The 17,780-nt window shown below is 33.0% G+C and overlaps 1 protein-coding gene across 1 annotated transcript in view; it reads right to left on the bottom strand.

The window, feature by feature from the left end:
- LOC128213473 (uncharacterized) overlaps positions 1–527 on the bottom strand; it is a 4,688-nt gene extending 4,161 nt beyond the window's left edge. The window contains exon 1 of the mRNA XM_052919210.1: positions 495–527. Within this exon, the coding sequence (XP_052775170.1) occupies positions 495–527 (33 nt within the window). The remainder of the gene's footprint in view (positions 1–494) is intronic.
- Between the last annotated feature and the right edge of the window lie 17,253 nt (positions 528–17,780).

Genomic DNA, 17,780 nt, shown 5'->3' with positions numbered 1-17,780 from the left:
GAAGAATTCCAATTAATGACAATTTAGAAGCTCTGATATAGCAATAATTATGGAAAAACAAATTGGCGTAAGCCTTACTATTACCGATCGTTTATATTGCATCAGCTTTTGCTGTTATTGCCATTCTCGAAGAGGTATATTTGATCGTCCCATTCATGCTCTATCACTCTAATCTTCTCAAAACTCATTCGGCTTAACCGGTTTCAAGGGATCGTTTATGATTTATTTTCCCTGTTAGAATTAAACAATATATCTCATAACTAGAGTTTTTAGACTGAAATACAAAGAAGTTTTAAATAAAATAATGTTTGACATTAACATATTAACATGCTCATTCAAACAACATCAATGCTATTTATAATTACCATGCGTTTTCAATGTTAGAATATTATGTGACATTGTGTACAATGTGTGGATAACTAAAGTTATTTCAACATCGTATTCCGCATTTTCTTTTAAATTATTGATAAGAACAAATATGTCCATAATATTACCTGATATTTGATGTCAAGTAAATTGTTGGACATTGGACACCTCAAATTGTACACAGCATGCATAAGTGTACCAAAGAAACATGCATAACAGGTAATTAATGAAGTTAGGATTTCATAATCTAGAAAATCATAAACCATGTAATACCTGTTATCATTTCACTTTCACATCAATAGATTTGAAGTAGAATTATGTTATTGTATCCATCTCAATTGATTTAATATTTGCGGCAGATGTTTCAAAGCGACTTTAGTGCAACAAATGTCTTGATAATGATCATTGCAGGTCGAGCACTGTCAAGAATTGATGAACAAATACAGACATGTCAATCAAATGAACTTGAAATGGAAATAAAAGCAAAAAACCCTTGCATCTGTGATTTAGCAGGAAGTGTCAATTTTTTCAATTTAAATGATTGTCTACCGTGTGCCTGAACCATCTGGTATCTTATAGGCATTGTAAAGGAGGAATAGACAACACACTCTCAAGCTCCTATTTCAGCCCATTTATATACAGAGACAGCCATCATAGTCATTCGTGAAAGAGCACAATTGATCGTCGTAATCGTTCTTCATTATTGTATTCATTTGACTTATCCTTCAGCATAACCAACTCATAAATACATTGATTTTCAACTTCTAGCGATAACATATTGGAAGCAAGTTTTAAACAATCTAACAAAGATTTCAGTACGTAACTCACCAACACCAGTCAGTCAGTCATTTATTTTGGGAGACGAAAGGCAAATTAATTCTACGTAATAGTACACTATTTGTATTACTATAAAAGCGATTTTTATAGAATGCTAGCTGATTCATGATGTGATGATAACACGTTTCAGGCAATCCACTTTAGCATTTAGGCTAACATTATTCTGACCTCCTGTCAGTTTTCTTGTTTATAATGGTGGCTCTTCACATAGCGCTACTATTGTTTATCATTTTTCTTTAGCGAGGGGGGGAGGTGGGGTGGAGTTTCTGTGCCGGGGATGGGGATTAAATGCCTGTTGATCAACTACTCAAAAAGACTAGCACTGTTTTTTGCCATTAGGTATATTTGTTACAACAGAACGTTAAATCAGTTAAGATTGAAAACAATTGTTACCCTTCAGATTAACAATTTTGCGCTTTAGAACGATAATCTTTGTGGATACAATTTAGACGTGGAGTGATCGGAAACACGAATTATTCTTTTTAGAAAAGAACATGAACAATCAATAAACAGGCGATAACGAACCCTTAAAGTCTTTCAACCGTATGGTTTCCGAATAATTACATAATGTTTTAGCTACAAACCATGATTGGCTTTGCTGGAATCTTGTTTACTTAACTGATTTTATATTGCTTGAATTTGCACTTGCTTAATTGCATTTGAATAAGTTTTGCTATGTTTAAAAGTTATGCTAATTCTTTGAACGACGAAGACGGGTTTTCACGTGAGGTCAAATAGATTTCGAGGCATAATGAAAACAAAACCTTTTATACATATTTGCACACATTCATACGTTATAGCAAATAATGTACCGTATTTGACAAACCAAACTATGGCTTAATCAATATCCACTAACATTTCGAACGGTAGATAATCAGTCTAATGGTCCTCTTTTACAAAAGTGATTGTTCTGTCATATTTTAGTTACCTGGGACCATGCTTACGAACAGTTTCGCTGACTCAAAATCAGTGAAGTAATTATTTTAATAAATAACAAAGAAGCTTTTATATTGTATTAGTGTTTAAATAAATATGAGAGTCAAATAGAAAAAAACAACAACATTAAGCAAATGTTTTCACAAATACTTAAGAAGAATAATTTTACAATGACATAAAGAATTGCAGTTTAATGTGAAAGCTTTTGAACATTTTGAACTTGAGAAATATTCACAAGAGAGTTCATCGTTATCATAAAAAGTTATTCAAGCTATAAAATGTCTAGAACAATGGAATTGCTTTCTTGTTCCATTGATATTTTTAAGGCATCACCGAACATTTTATAACAGTCTGATCAATTTATCAACTGGTTCCATTATAAGAAAAGCGAATTGCCACCTGCATTTATGAAGATTAATACATATTCAGACACTGATACCAAAGGAAGCTACCTTTACTTCTTCTTGAACTTTTGAACTGAAATATCGTTATTTGATGAACAGTGTGTGTAGAAATGCATAAGCACCTTTATGGCAAATAGGCCACATCAGACAATACATATCCACTAATTACACCAAATCTCTTGTTATCTCACTCGTCACACCACGTTTGAATTTTTGTAATGCTCTTCTTTATTTGATATACCAAAACTACAATAAGCAAACTTCACAATATGCAAAATGCGGCAGGTCGAATCATTTCCAGAACATCTAGATATGATCACATTACTCCCGTGTTACGTGGACTGCAATGTGCTCCAGTGCAGCACAGTAGTAGGATCAAGTACTGATTCGCAATCCCAAATCAACACTTATCGTACCAAACAAATAACGTAACAATACATACGGTGTCAGCTGGAAGACGGCACCTGCCAGTGTGTGGGATGCGCTTCCCTCTGGTATAAAGGAATGTAAAACTTCGGCAAGTTTAAAAAGGCACTCATGACGCATTATTTTCCTTAAGTATATATGAACTAAATATCTAAAGCATCGAATTAATTAACCTGAAAATACAATGTTAAATACATAAACATAATTTTAAGGTGTATCATATAGTTTCTATACTTAATAAATTTTACAAATGTATTACGTTATTAATAATGAATTTTTTTTATAAAAATGTTATAAATTTTATCCGTTTTTGGCATTAGAAATTTAATTTGAGCACAGACTTATAAATATAATGAAAGGTAATTTTGTTTTCATTTATTATGAATTGTTTGCCCATATTCTGTGCTATGTTTTTGTTATGCTTTCTTGAATGTGTATTTTATGTTTTGTATTAATTAGGCGCCATAAAATCAGGTATATAATGATACTCATAACTACTGTTTTTGCTACTGCTACTGCTACTGCTGCTGTAATTACTTTTTCTCCTCCTACTCCTCAGATATTCTTGTACTTTCCACCGGCGTTTAGTTTTGTTTGTTCCAATAGATCCAGGTGGATATGTAGACGTTCGTCCGTATTGCATCACATGCCTTGCATTGCATATATTGAAATGTTCGAAACACGTCGCATTTTGACCTTATTAAAAATTACAAATTTTATATGTTCATAAATGCTAATTTTCTTCTTCTTCTTCTTCTTCTTCTTCTTCTTCTTCTTCTTCTTTTTCTTTTTCTTCTTCTTCATTTAGCTTAATCGATAGGTGTGTATATATATGTACACATTTGTTTTTAAATATGCGTGTTTGATATTCTAGACGCTAACGTTATTTGCTTTTCAAATTATGATGCAGCAAACTTAAAGCATAGGTGGCTTTTCCCCATGTCTTTAGGGAAAGGTTTTGAAAATGTTGTTTGAAATCAATTTGTACTTTTGAATAAAAGAATTCCTGCTCATTGCATTTTCATTTCGTTTTCTTAGGATGCAAAATGTTTTATAATTTAATACATGGACGTTTAACGAAAATTTGAAGAAATTGCATTATTGGAACTGTCTGCATGTTTAGCGTTTTAGGCGGAAGATAAGAGAGGAAATAGGCCGTACAAAACGCTGAAAGATATTCAATATATATAAAGATAAATTGAGGATTCGTCACGAGTTACAAATCACAATTTTATTTAATGAGTTAATGAAATTTGTAAGTTAGCGAGCCTCTGCGGCGCTTACTAAAATATCTCCAAGGACAAGTTGAATATTTTTGTGTATTATATAATACCAAGCTTCAGATTATATTTTTCTCAAAAAACACAAAAATAGACCTATCAGATTCACCTGCGCTGATGATGAACCGAATACCACACACTGACAAAGCAATGCCATTTCTCTCGCTACATGCAGTGAAGAAATAAAGTACCCGTAAATCTATATATCCGATCATTTTAAATTTAGCTAATAGCTAGAGTGAATACTAAGATGATATTCAGTTAGAATCACAACATAAACACTAACTTTATAATGAAATTTGGTTTCTTTTAAAATGGAGACGTTCCAATCGGTTAGATAAGATTAAATAATTTCAATACGTTCATATCGTCCTTTCCTGTTTAAATACAGACTGTTGCAAACGTTTTTTATAACGCATTTAATGACATCATGCGGAAATATCACGTTTCCTCTGATTATTTTGATAGAAATAAACTACTTTATGCAAACAAATCTGTATCATAAAACCAAACTTAGAAACAAACGTAATAATTACTGGAATATCTCCCAATTATGCATAATTGTTTACAATAAATTTGCTGACAAATATCTTTTTTATTGTTATATTTCACATGTCTAATAGACAAATATCATGCCGCTTATTTTAAACCGGAAACAAGGTAAAGGGCGCAATAAAGTAAGTGTTGACTTGTTTTCACTTCATTTTTATCCTTTAGTAAGTGCCTAAAAACTGGACAGGCGTGTTGGACAGTTTCAGCACCATACTTGATACAAACTGTTCTCGGAAATAATAATAATTAACATAACGGTACATCATTAGACATACTTTGCGTGTTAACAACGGGAAATAACACATAAACACTCTTCAACCCTTCCCTAATCGAGTGACGTAATTTCCCATTTTTTATTTACTATGTGACCGATTAACCATAAAAGGAACCGCAAGAAAAAATCCTTGTATGCTAGATGTAAAAAAGGTACACAGGTCACAGGTCGCAGTTCTTCTTGTCTGTCACGTGCGTGTAGATACTATTGTTCATGGTCCGGCTGATTGTCCTGAAATATCTGATTGATTCATACATCTAAAGTCTTCAAATTTCATATCCATATAATCCAAAACATATTAAAGGAGAAATAAAAGCGATGATATTATTAACTCAACATATACAAGCATGTACTACCACCACTCCATATTTAAACATTACAGCGAACAAGCCGAACATAATGTTTCTGCTTCTAGCTAAATGGTTTTGTACGTTTCCTCATTAACGTTTGCGTCCATTGAATTTAATTGAGACAATTCAATATACCAATCATTACGACATAAGAGGCTCTTTTATTTCAATAAATAGTTGGAGAAGAAAATGCCGTAGGCCAGACCATTTCCGACCTTTTATATTGGACCGGCTTTTGTTGTTATTGCACTCCTTGAGGAGATATACATTGATCGTCGCAAGTATGCGTTATCTCTCTCATCTTAATCAGAGATTTTCTTCGACTAAACCGCTTCCATGGTTTGTGTTGTACTGGGCTTAGAATACTTTACCATATTGTAATAAAACGTGAATGTAATAAACAGTGCAATTTGATACACCGATTTGATTACAAACTTAATGATTCTGTATTTAATCAAAATACATATATCAGAGAACATGTAACATAATATATAATACATACATTGTTGCATCCATCTATGAATGTTTTACTGTAACCTGATGTTAAACGCTATCACAGTCTCGCCATAGAAGCTTTTATAGCTACGTTATTGTGTCTATCTGTAGGTTTGCCGGCATGTCGATGGTAATGGGTTTCATCAACATCAGATTCAAAAACGGGTTACTATAGTCTGTTTGATTACAAATATAAGTTCTGAGTTCTTCCAGTGTACTCTGTTATGTTATATGTCGTGTTTACATGTAACTATAGCTTTCCTTATTTACATAATTCATACCATCGGATTGATGGTTTTTTTTAATTTGAATTCGCAGAATTGATAACGCAAATGGGCCAAAGCAAATATATAGAATGATATAAACCGAAAAATACTGCCAGCCAATTGTTTTCATACATATATAGCAGACGAATTGATTCCTTTATGTAAAATACTTACTGAATGCGTACAACTCGTATTCCAAACGCATTTTCTGAAATAAAACTGAAACATATTGTTTTCATTAAAACACAATATACAGCTTCCGTCTGGAAAATAACATCTTTCAAAAATACAAAGTATATATATTGTATGCAATCAGGTTTAATAGGCACTGTAAAATATCAAAAGCAATATGTTAAATACACAGAATAGACATAAAGAAAAACCGCTTTGTTATAGCAAAGAGCATATTCCTATCAATTCCTGAATATATACAACATCATCAACAAATACGTTCAAATATAATACACTGTGTTTATTTGCCTTGGTATTAATTAGTTCCGTGACAGTAAATCGCTAGGTCGGCTTATTGATATAATTTATGAAAAGCTTCATCATTGTGCACCCTAATACAAAAGCAATCGCTATATCGCTAACATTATCAAGACGTTAGTACCTGGCTAATTTTCGATTGATAGGGATCTTCATCACGTAAAGTAAAACACATTGAAATGTGTGTACCTTTATTGATATCAGTTCGTCCTGGAGCACATGTTTTCTTTCGTCGTTTTTACTTTGCTTTTAAGAAATATAAACGGATTTGTTTTACAAAGTAACGGTTTGTTCTTGAATTTTGCCGTTATAAACACGTGCAGTACATGAACATGTTTACAGATAGGTTAAGAAAACAGAGACAAGCACAACAAAGTTTAAACGTGCGAGAAGTTTGATGGCTTGACAATTATAAAATGCCTCTCTATAAATCAAAAAGCAAACACCAACAGTAGCATGATTGGACTGCACAATCACACCGACACTATATCTTTTTTTCTGTCGGTTTCTGCATTATTTTATTTTCACCGCTTTGACAATTGCGAATCGTAAGTGACATGCACGTTTTCTTACAGGAATATTTGGTGTAAGGTACAGTCGAAGATCATGTACCTGTATCCGTCTGTACAGTCCATCTACTAAAATGTCATTACATTTTGTTAAAGTAATGTTTTTATGAATTATACGGTGTATATTATATGTCCATGTTACACTTTTGATAAAAGTACAAGCCGGAATTATAAAAGAATATGATTTAAAGCAGCGGTTAGAATGTGGAGATAATCTTTGTTTTAAATTCTAATTTGATTTGACTTAATACTGATCAAGTCAAAATCGTAGTGCATATTAGCAGCGAGAATATACAGACATGTTCTACTAAGACTTGGTTATGGACAATGGTTGCAAAAGTACAAATCGCAGCGTAATTGTTCACATCCGAAGACGATCGCTTTTATAGTGTTTTGCGTAACTGCTTAGAGAGCATTGTTTATTTCAGTTGAAGAGATAATTCTTGCAACTAATTATATCCAATATGATAAATGAACATGAAAGATGCAGAGTAATTGTTCGGGTTTAGAAATGAATTTCGAAATCAGCTTGACTCTACTGGGATTTACCTCCGGATAATATTATAAAACACAAAGCTTAGCAATAAATAAAACAACTAGCGGAGAAAACCAAGTATCTTCTGTGTAAGTAATCCAAGTACCAACCCCCGCTGAAAGACTGTAGACTTTGAATTTACGATTTTCATTGTATGCCTACCTACAGTCAATTACTGTATTGTTTATGTGTTTATAGCTATGTTCGATATTGCCTTCCACGAAGGAGAAATATTGAAAAAACAATGATATAGACATGCTGAGGTTAAGTGGAATGTATGGTCTCCTTTTTAAATTACCTCAAACCCGTCAGTTCAAATATATTAATATTGACGTTAAAAGAAAATATACTCATTTTGAATTAATAGACGAGTTTTTCATTGGTGTTAAACAACTTTATGCCGTCGTATGTAATATTATATTATTCGGTCATATGGTAGTGGTGTCATTCAAATGCTTCCCGTAGTTCTATAAATTGTGTGTTGCCAAAGTTGTTCCATTGCTATGCGATGTAGTTTTTTTATATTCTTGCCTCTATTCATAATTTCATACTTGCTCTATAGTCCTAATGTTTGCATGCCCCTGTAGTTTCTTGTTCATGCTTCCCCGTGTAGATCTATTGTATATGCTCTCCCGTTAAGTTCCATTTATAATGCATGCCATGTAGTGCCATTTATTTGCGTTCCCTTGTCTTTGAATTCACATGAAGAATGTTAACTTCGCAATCAGTGTTTCTTTATCGTCTTATGATTTCATTTTGTTTAATCCTATCGAAGCTCTTTGCAGCCCCTGCATATTTAAAATTTCATGAACAATTAACCAACGGTGATTGCTCATATGTTCAATGATTAATATATGTTTTTTGACCGAGAATTTTTATATTGCATATAAAATGGTGATGTGACGATGTACTGCATACCGATCGAAATAAGTCGAATTATGTGTCGATTTCTATTTTTTAATATTACTGTAATAAATGTCCTCTTCTATGTACACTGTGCTTGATAAAATCATGTTCGAACAGGAAAGTAAACTGCTTTGTGTAGTTTGTTTCGCCAAAGCTCCTACAAAAGTTATCTTTAAAAAATATCCGTGCTTTGCATGAAAAAAAACACCCTTTTGTGAGCATAGTTCAAGTCAAAGTAAATTTGAAGTGATAACAAAAGAGTTACTATAAAAACAACAACTATTTTTTCATTTTTATTTTTTATACCAAAAAGAATTCCCTATTTAGTTTGATACATGCTCGAATGCATACAACATTTCATTTCATTATAACGCCCCCTTAATAAATTTAATACCATGTGGGCGCTGATGAACTTGTCGTGTATGTCCTCAATGGCGGATCTGTCATTATGATTCTCCGATAATTATAACTAGAGATACTGTTCTTTTCCAATCCCAATGCAAGCTTTTTCAGTCTCTAATTACAAATCAATAAGAGATGTTTTGCAATTCGTTTTTCTATTACGCGACGCGATCAGAAAACAAGAGATATAATAAAGAATGTACGGTTGTGTCATGAATTATTCTAGGCCCTGTCGCAGGCAAATCAATAGTCGCAGATCGAAACACTCTCAGCTGTAAGAAAGGTGTCGAGAGTTACATCTGAGGAATATCATCTTGGAAATAAATGTGATTTAATTTATGAAGGATTGTTTTAATTCATAAGAGAAAAAGATTTTTGGAAAAAAGACATACTTACTGGTGAGTATTAATACTGTACCACACTTGTTATTCCTTAGATTTTTTGAAGTTAGCTTTAAGCGGTAGGCTTTTTTTCGGTATTTGTGTTCTAAGATGTTTAAGTATTCATAGAATATGTCGCTGTATAATATTAACCAACAGAGTAAGGTCAAAAGTAATTTCTTTTTATGTTTAACATTTCTCGCATTTTATCGAATTTGGTGCTGATGTACCCATCAGTACCATAGCCTGAGGTATATTCAAGACGATACAGTGTAGACTTGCCCCCTTCGCCGGGATATAGCAGTTTTCTATAAGTTAGGGATTGTTTTAAATACATAATTTATGTAACTGCAATGAGATTGGTGAAGTATAATACTTTTGTTTCATTTCAATAGTCATGAATCATAAGTAAGAACAATGTTTGTTTCGGAATTTTATATCGATGTTCCTCAGTTTGACTACGGGCCTGTCCAGTTTACATTTAAAGATGCACTCTTACTCCCAAATAAGATGTACCACATGTAATACAATTAGTTTAATGTCCCGAAAAGGATTAAAACTTATCAAAAACAATGGTTCTTATGAAAAATACCGTGTTTAATTTATAAGAAAGGTACATCATACACGGTAATTCTACCTTATAACATTATAGTTGATCACTGTAAATCTTTTAGCACTCACCAGTCATATAATATTTGTGTGTTTTCGGCTATTATATACATGGTTACAATCTTGTTGTCAGTCATGAAAATTTTCCATAAATTCATTATTTAGTAAGAAGATTTAGGTTTATCACTAAATATTTAAGTTTGTTTACATGCGTACTTATTGATTTTGAATAAGTGTGTCACTTTAAGTAAATTGGCACCAAATGATATTTTTTATAATCGCACTCTGTCCCAGACCCATGTAATTTTATAAGAGAATGTTCATTTTAAATCAATAGTAATTTATTTTTTCTTAAAACTATAGATGACGGTAAAGATGAAAGTAAAACTCATGAGAGTTATTGCTGTGGGTTTCTTCTGCCTAATTCGACTCTTATTTATTTTCCATTTGTTTTTAAACTTTTTCTTAAAATGCGGAATAAGCTTTATTTATTTAAATAAGTTGGACGTTGCTTAAGGGAGAAATATAAAGTATTAAACGTATGTGAAATGTAAAAAGCACCAGAAATTACGATGTTTAGTGCCGTTGTTGTGGACCAGATGCAATTTTGTCATTTGTCAAGGTGACTCAAATGCACTGGAAGTGCTGACATGAATAATGAGTTTAAATGAAAAAGCATGTGTTTTTTCAAGATGAAAAATCATTTTAATTGTTTTGTGAGTACTGTTGAACAAATTATTTACACCGATTTTCTCTCGTCCAACACCAGCAGAACAGAACCCGGCGTAAATAGCCGCAATTGCAATCAATTGCTTTGTCAAGTCAACTGAAATATCTGACTGGATGACAAATTCGGAACGAAATTATTCATAGTTTCTTTCATTTCGCAGTTAAGTGGAGTCTGACAGAAGATGAATATTGTTTAATCAACAAAAACCTGAGGAGGGCATGATGCATTCTGTTTATTAAACAAAATAGGAACAACGGCAGTAAAAAGCAGATATAAAGCGATAGACAACTATTTTCATTTATTAATATGATCGAATTTAATTTGACTTTTTTGCCCATTTGCAGTATAATATAGTTTCAACCATAATGGATTCGTATAGTGTTTTCATTAGGAAAGGTGTTTTTGGGATAGCATTTATCGTTGTTTTTTGGGGAAAAGGGAACAAGCGAAACCATTTTGAAATTAAACAAAAACAGACAGATAGCGTATGGCATAAATATTTCTTGTTTTAGTAGTGTGAGCATTTAAGTGATGTTTATGGTATGGAAAATAACCACGTGATCGCTAAACAAAAGCAATTGCGTTCTGATCCAAAATTTCCCTAGTTCATTATATTTTACTCTGTGGAAACGAATGAACTGAAGCAAATATTTGGTCAGAAATTTAGCCGAAAATATATCTCAGAATTAAAGGAACCCAAGGATAAAATTGATATTATTCAGAAAGTAGGTCAGAATTAATAATCCCCAATCGCATCACAGAGAATGAGAAACGGATTGTTATAAACGTCTTAATTGTCCAAACTAAGGAGTAAACTGTGGCAGTATTAGACACATAATAGACAGAAAGGTGACATTTAGCCACAAATTACTTATTTCACGTGCTATGCGTGTCATTCTACTTAATGAAACCCGTTCCCTGGCATTTCAAAGACAGTGATTCAAACATGAATTGATACGAATTATGTATTCTTCTAGGTTGTAATGTCGTGAGTTTCATTTTGCTTTACCGATTTTTCGGTTAATTTAACCATTTCTGTTAAGTATATGGATTGCTCTCGAGAATTTAGAAAAACAAAACCATAGACACAGATCTGTGAGCGAACTGTTTAGCGCAAGAACAAACTTTGGTAATACGAAGTAATTGTAAAAAAACATTTTTTAAAAATTGGAATGGCTTCTACAACGAAGGAAAACACATTTTGGAAGTTGTATTTGTAATGTTTATCTGCTGGCGTATTAAAGGTACATTTGAAAGTTAGTTCATGTTCCGCAAGCAACAAACACATTTTGAAACAAACATTCTTATTTAACTGGTTTCTCGGCAGCATGACATTCTCTTTATTGAATCGATAGTATATTCATCCAGTGAATACCCCGGTGAACACAGTTTAATATCAGTTTTTTATTATACTTATGATGCAGATCAGTTGGCGTAGATCCTTTTCATTTCCATCGGAATTTCGCCAAAAGCTTTTTATTATGGAGTCATTGTTGTACAGATCAGTATGCAATAATGTCTCCAAACAACCAACTTTCCGTTTGGAAACGTACACTTCACTATCATTTCAATTACAGTGTAATTGTGTATGGTATCATTATAGAAGATACCATTGGGTCTTGATGAATATATCAAGGTGTATTGTATAATATACCATGCCGTATTGTAGATTACACCACAATTGCGTCATGTTTATAAGGCATGGCGTCTCTAACCAGTAAAAGTGACATTATGTGCCCCGTATGATCTCATACTTCATTTAGTTTTCATACAACTTTTATACCGTATACATGTAACTATATATCCCAATGTACAAACAGTATTTTGTCTAACGCTCGTGTAAGAAGACAGGGCTTTTGTTCCCATTAATATAGATTTACGTACAACTGTCCTTGCTAATTGGCCTATCAACGTACATAAAACCCATGGCATATTATAAACGGTCGACAACAAAATCATAAGACAGACATCCTGCTTGTATGTCAGGAATTACAACCAAACATTAGAACATTTTTCTTCTTTTTTTAACTTTTGCTTAATCAGTTTTTATCATGCCTGATTGAAGTGCAGGGAAGAAATATTTGTATTAAACAGACGGGGAAACAAGCTTTAAATGGACTCGCTCGTTTCTGGAGCAATCATTATTCACGTTTATGCATCTGAAAACTCTTAAATATAAATATTATTCTCTTTTATACTGAGCATGTAAAACACCTTAAAACAATTAAGATATAAATTAACCCTGCTGTTTGAGGGAAACAAAACCACGCCGGAAAATTCAAGAACAAACTAGAAAACCGAATACAAAACCGTTCTCTCACATAAGGACTCTTACATAAGCTGAGGGCTTATTTAACCACTAGGCCTTTTGTATATAAAAACGTTTCTAACTCTATTCAAAATTGTTAAGAGAACGTCTCTACATTGCGAAATGTCGTCAATATGGTATATAGCATTATTCCTTTTTAAGAACCTTGAATTTACTTTTTTTACCGACCATTTATTTAGGATCGGCCTCTGTTGTTACATTTAATCTTCGTAATCATTCTTCATCATTTAAATCTTCATTAAACATTTCCTGCGGCTAAACCAGTTGTGTGAAAAATCGGCTTACATTGATTTCCAGATTTTAGAGAGGGTAACGATAACCTACACATAACACGCAAACTGTAAAATGGACAGACTTTTGTGTACGTCAGTTAATAACTTATACGGTTGATCAATGGAAAGGTCATACGTTGTAAACGAAAAATAGTCCATGGTTGGAAAATCCAATCACGTTGTCAAATCTTAAGACAAAAAAGCTTCTGAAAACAAGCATGCATGACATCAGACTGAACGTCGCATGGTTTGTTCGAACCGGCTATGTCCGAGTTTCTTTAAAAGAAGCTGACCCTATCCCTATGACATACACCAAATATTTTTATTCTCCCCGAAGGAGAGCATATAGTTGGCGATTTGTTCGTCCTTTCTCCGTACCTTCGTCCGTCACACCCTTGTTCTGAGAATAACTTCAAAACTTTGGGTTTGATGGGAATTTTTAATGATTGATGCTTGTCCGGGCCATTTCTTTGAAAATATTAAACAGGTTGAACAGAAAGCAATGTTTTAGGGCTCATTTGGTCAAAGGTCAAGGTCATAGTGACCTTGAATGCAAAAAGCGTGTTCGTGTGATATCTCGACAATGCCTGCACCAATGACCCTCAACCTTGACATTTTACATCATATATACTTATTTCTGCTTCTGAGAGGATATATCTGCACATATCAGTCATCATTTGAACATGATGATAAAAAACAGTTCCTACTATCCTCACACTTTGAATAGTCATAATCTTAAAACTGCCCAAAAGGCATATAATGTCAAAATCAGCTGTCATTACGGTCCTTGCATAGTTCATTCAATTGTCTAAATATTCCTGACAACATGGCGCTCAAAGGGGCATAATGTTTGACAAACACCTCTTGTTCCACTTTGAGATACTCGTGACAGTTTTTATTTATGTTTGAACTTTTTGCTGAAGAAAAAAGGCGACTTATGTTTAAATATAGTCCATTATTCATATTTCTAAGAAAGTGATTCTTAGAATGTTTGCCTGATAAGATGATTTGGTTGTTCATGAATAAGAAGAAGTGGAATAATATGTATATCATTCAAAACACATTTTAACAATGATAAACTTAAAAATACATTAAAATAGTTCATATTCGGTGTGACAACGTATTTGTATGGACTAGTTTATACTTTGATTTTGAAAGTTAGCAAGCATTTGAACGGGGTCCAATGTTTTAACAGTAGCGCATATCTATAAAGAAATGTTAGTTTGAATCCCTACCACCTTCGGAAATCCAATTTCCGGTTTAGCAAAAAAAAAATCCGATGTATAACAACTCCGTTCATTTTTATAAAGCAAATTAAGTTAGCAAACAACATAAACTAGACAGCTAACATGAAGTCGAAGTTTTCTCAGCCATCTAAGAATCGATGAGGTATAACAAAGTCATTCGATTAAGTTCATTGGCGGAATATTTATCTAGGAACATTTTAAAATTGCCCCAGAATAGAAAATATGTGAATTTTAAATATGGAGTTGACAGTTCCATTAAAAGATAACAAACTAGCAAAATCCCATTTACGAAATATGAAAATCATGTCGCCGATTTAGAGAAAACCATTACATCGAAAATGTATTGTTTATATGTTTGTATCTCTAGTTTAATGTTTTTTGGTCATTGACCTGTGCTTCTAAACAGGTTTTGACTGTTCGACTAATGGGCGTACGCCTGTAGTTTCCATTGTAATATTTGTGAACATAGTTTCATATGATGACAATATGCTTTTGCGTTGCTCGTCCTTATGCGTTGCCGCTGACATACATTTTTTTAAGTAAAAACAACTAACCGGACAAACATTTATAATTATGTCCGGAGACCATATCTAATTGAGATTTTTCAAGTTACCAGTCAATAAAACTTGAGAAATTCCGATATCGAAATAATGAGTGAAAAAGCAAAAAGGCGTCAGCCTGTCTATAACCGACCCTTTACATTGCATCGGCTTTTGTTAAAATTGACATTCTTAAAGAGGAACATTTGATTGTCGCAAACATGATTAATCACTCTTATCTGCTCAATTCTTCTCCTTCGGCTAAACCGGTTTCATGGGGTCAGTAATGTTCCGTTTAAGATTTATTTTCATGTTCAAAATCAACGATATATCATAACTATGGTAATTTGATACACCGTACATAACACTCGACAAAACGTTCGGCCTCAAAATACAAGTTTGTTCAAAATCAAATTAATGTTAAATATTAACAAAACATGTTTATATTCTTACAGCAACAATGTTATTTATTACGACCATGAGGTTTTAATATTACGTGGCATGGTGTGATTACGTACAATATGCGAATATAGTTATTTCCTCCACCGTATTATTTCCGCATTTACATTATTGATAAGAACAAATGAGTCCATAATATTAAGTGATATTTGATGTCAAGCAAAAAGTTGCTAGATACGTTCTGTTTCCGTGAAAAAGACAACTATTAAAATATTATTTATTTATTAACTATTATTAAATGCTTGTTTTGATATTTTGGCACAAGATATCCTTTGAATGCCTTTGACATAAGCTTTGTGGACGCCAATTCACCGAGACAGCGATGGTAAGTGCAATGCCTATAAAAATGTCAACGATACGTGGTAAGTACGCATGCATCTTGGACACAATAACAGCAGCTATTATGTAGACAATTCACAGCCGGTGGATAGACAACGATGGCAAAAGCTCAAACGTTCCTACTTTACCATTATCATTATATTTTGCCATAATAGATGCTTTACAATGGCAGGCAAAAGTTTACATGAAACGTTGTTCAACCCGAGGTTATGTATGATAGGAAATATATTATAATAATTTGCATATAAGGGTAAAGAGGAAGTGCCATTTTTTTTCATACACAGTCATTTATTTCAAATGTATGCCTTCAAATTTCATGAAACCTCAACTAACGTCTCGTAAATGCATTCATATAAAAGACAGAAAGCATATTAGTTTAAAGCTCGACTATTTATGGCGGATCGGCCTTTGATTTGATTGGCTTTCTAGAACGTGCTCTTTTAATCTTCGGTATGATATAATATTGCATAGACTTCAACAAAATAAGTCCTGTAATAATCGGCTTACATTGATTTCCATCGTATAGAGAAGGTGAAGATAATAAGTGGCAAATAATTTGTAAACAATTTTTACCAAGAGAAGACATGCATATGTGTACGTATCACTCAATCGCCAGCCAATCATTAATTTAGTTTTGGATGAAAGGGCTATATTTAGTAAATAACGAATATCGAATGGTGGAGTATTCATTATACAGACTAGCTTAGGCAGACAGGAAGGGGTATCTTCAAACTGTTTGGTGCATGTTTACTATAAACTTCTTTTCAAAGCATAGTTTTCAGTTCATATTTATTCTTCATATTTGGAAAGTTATGCTTTGCTTTTGAATCCTTAACAAAACGTTTCACCAGGGGTTATAGAGTTCTCAAGCAGCTATTTTAACAAAGCTTCTGTAACATATTTGAACACAATATACGTCAGAACTAAAAGACTACCAAATCTTACAAACAGAATGTTGGCTTAATCAGTATCGTGGCCAAAAACATTTCGAATGTTTTAGGAACATCAGGTATTCTCTTACATAGGTCTTTACTTGGCATAATCTAGTTACCTGGTGGCATTATTATAAAGATCCTGGCTATGCCAGTTGTTTTCCACTAAACAAGTCCAGCAGTTCAATTTTCAACTTATCAACAACTGGTTAGATAGATCCCTTTAACAAAATGTTATTACTTAACTCATTTTTGATGCTTACAATACATTTTCTTGTGTAGAATCTCATGTTCAAAACGTTCAAACAGTCTTAATATTAACGTGAGAAGCGAGTGCGCTAACCACTGTGCTTACCAGACAGTTTAAGCTTCTGTTATAATAAACTTAACTTGGACAAAAAAATCAGAACGTACATTATAATACTACTTACTTTAAGTGTTTAACAACCGGAAGTGTGACTTTAAAAAAGTAGTTAACCCTTAACAAATTAATTGACCATTATTGTTGATCTTTCCTTTATTAATTCATTGAGTTACCGGAAGAACCAAAAGGGTATATCTTAAATGAATGATGGTTAAAGATACACATATTGCAGTTCTCAACTACCCATCCCGCATGAAAGTGTCAACTTTTTTGGGTAATCATGACTATGTTGATTCGATCGACAACTTCGGTGTTGTTTTATACAACGAATGAATTCAAATTTCGCTATCATTTTGTCCAAATATTACAACTCTCCGAGAAATACGATTGCCGTACTTCAATTGCATACTTCCTCAATGTGTTTGTGGTCTTACATTTTAGCTTTGAGCTTAAATGGTGCTTGCATTTTTCTAAATATAACCAAGATCCCAGT

The sequence above is a fragment of the Mya arenaria genome, chromosome 2, assembly GCF_026914265.1.
Source record: "Mya arenaria isolate MELC-2E11 chromosome 2, ASM2691426v1".
Classification (NCBI taxonomy): domain Eukaryota; kingdom Metazoa; phylum Mollusca; class Bivalvia; order Myida; family Myidae; genus Mya; species Mya arenaria.
This window is presented reverse-complemented; position numbering and strand designations above follow the sequence as displayed.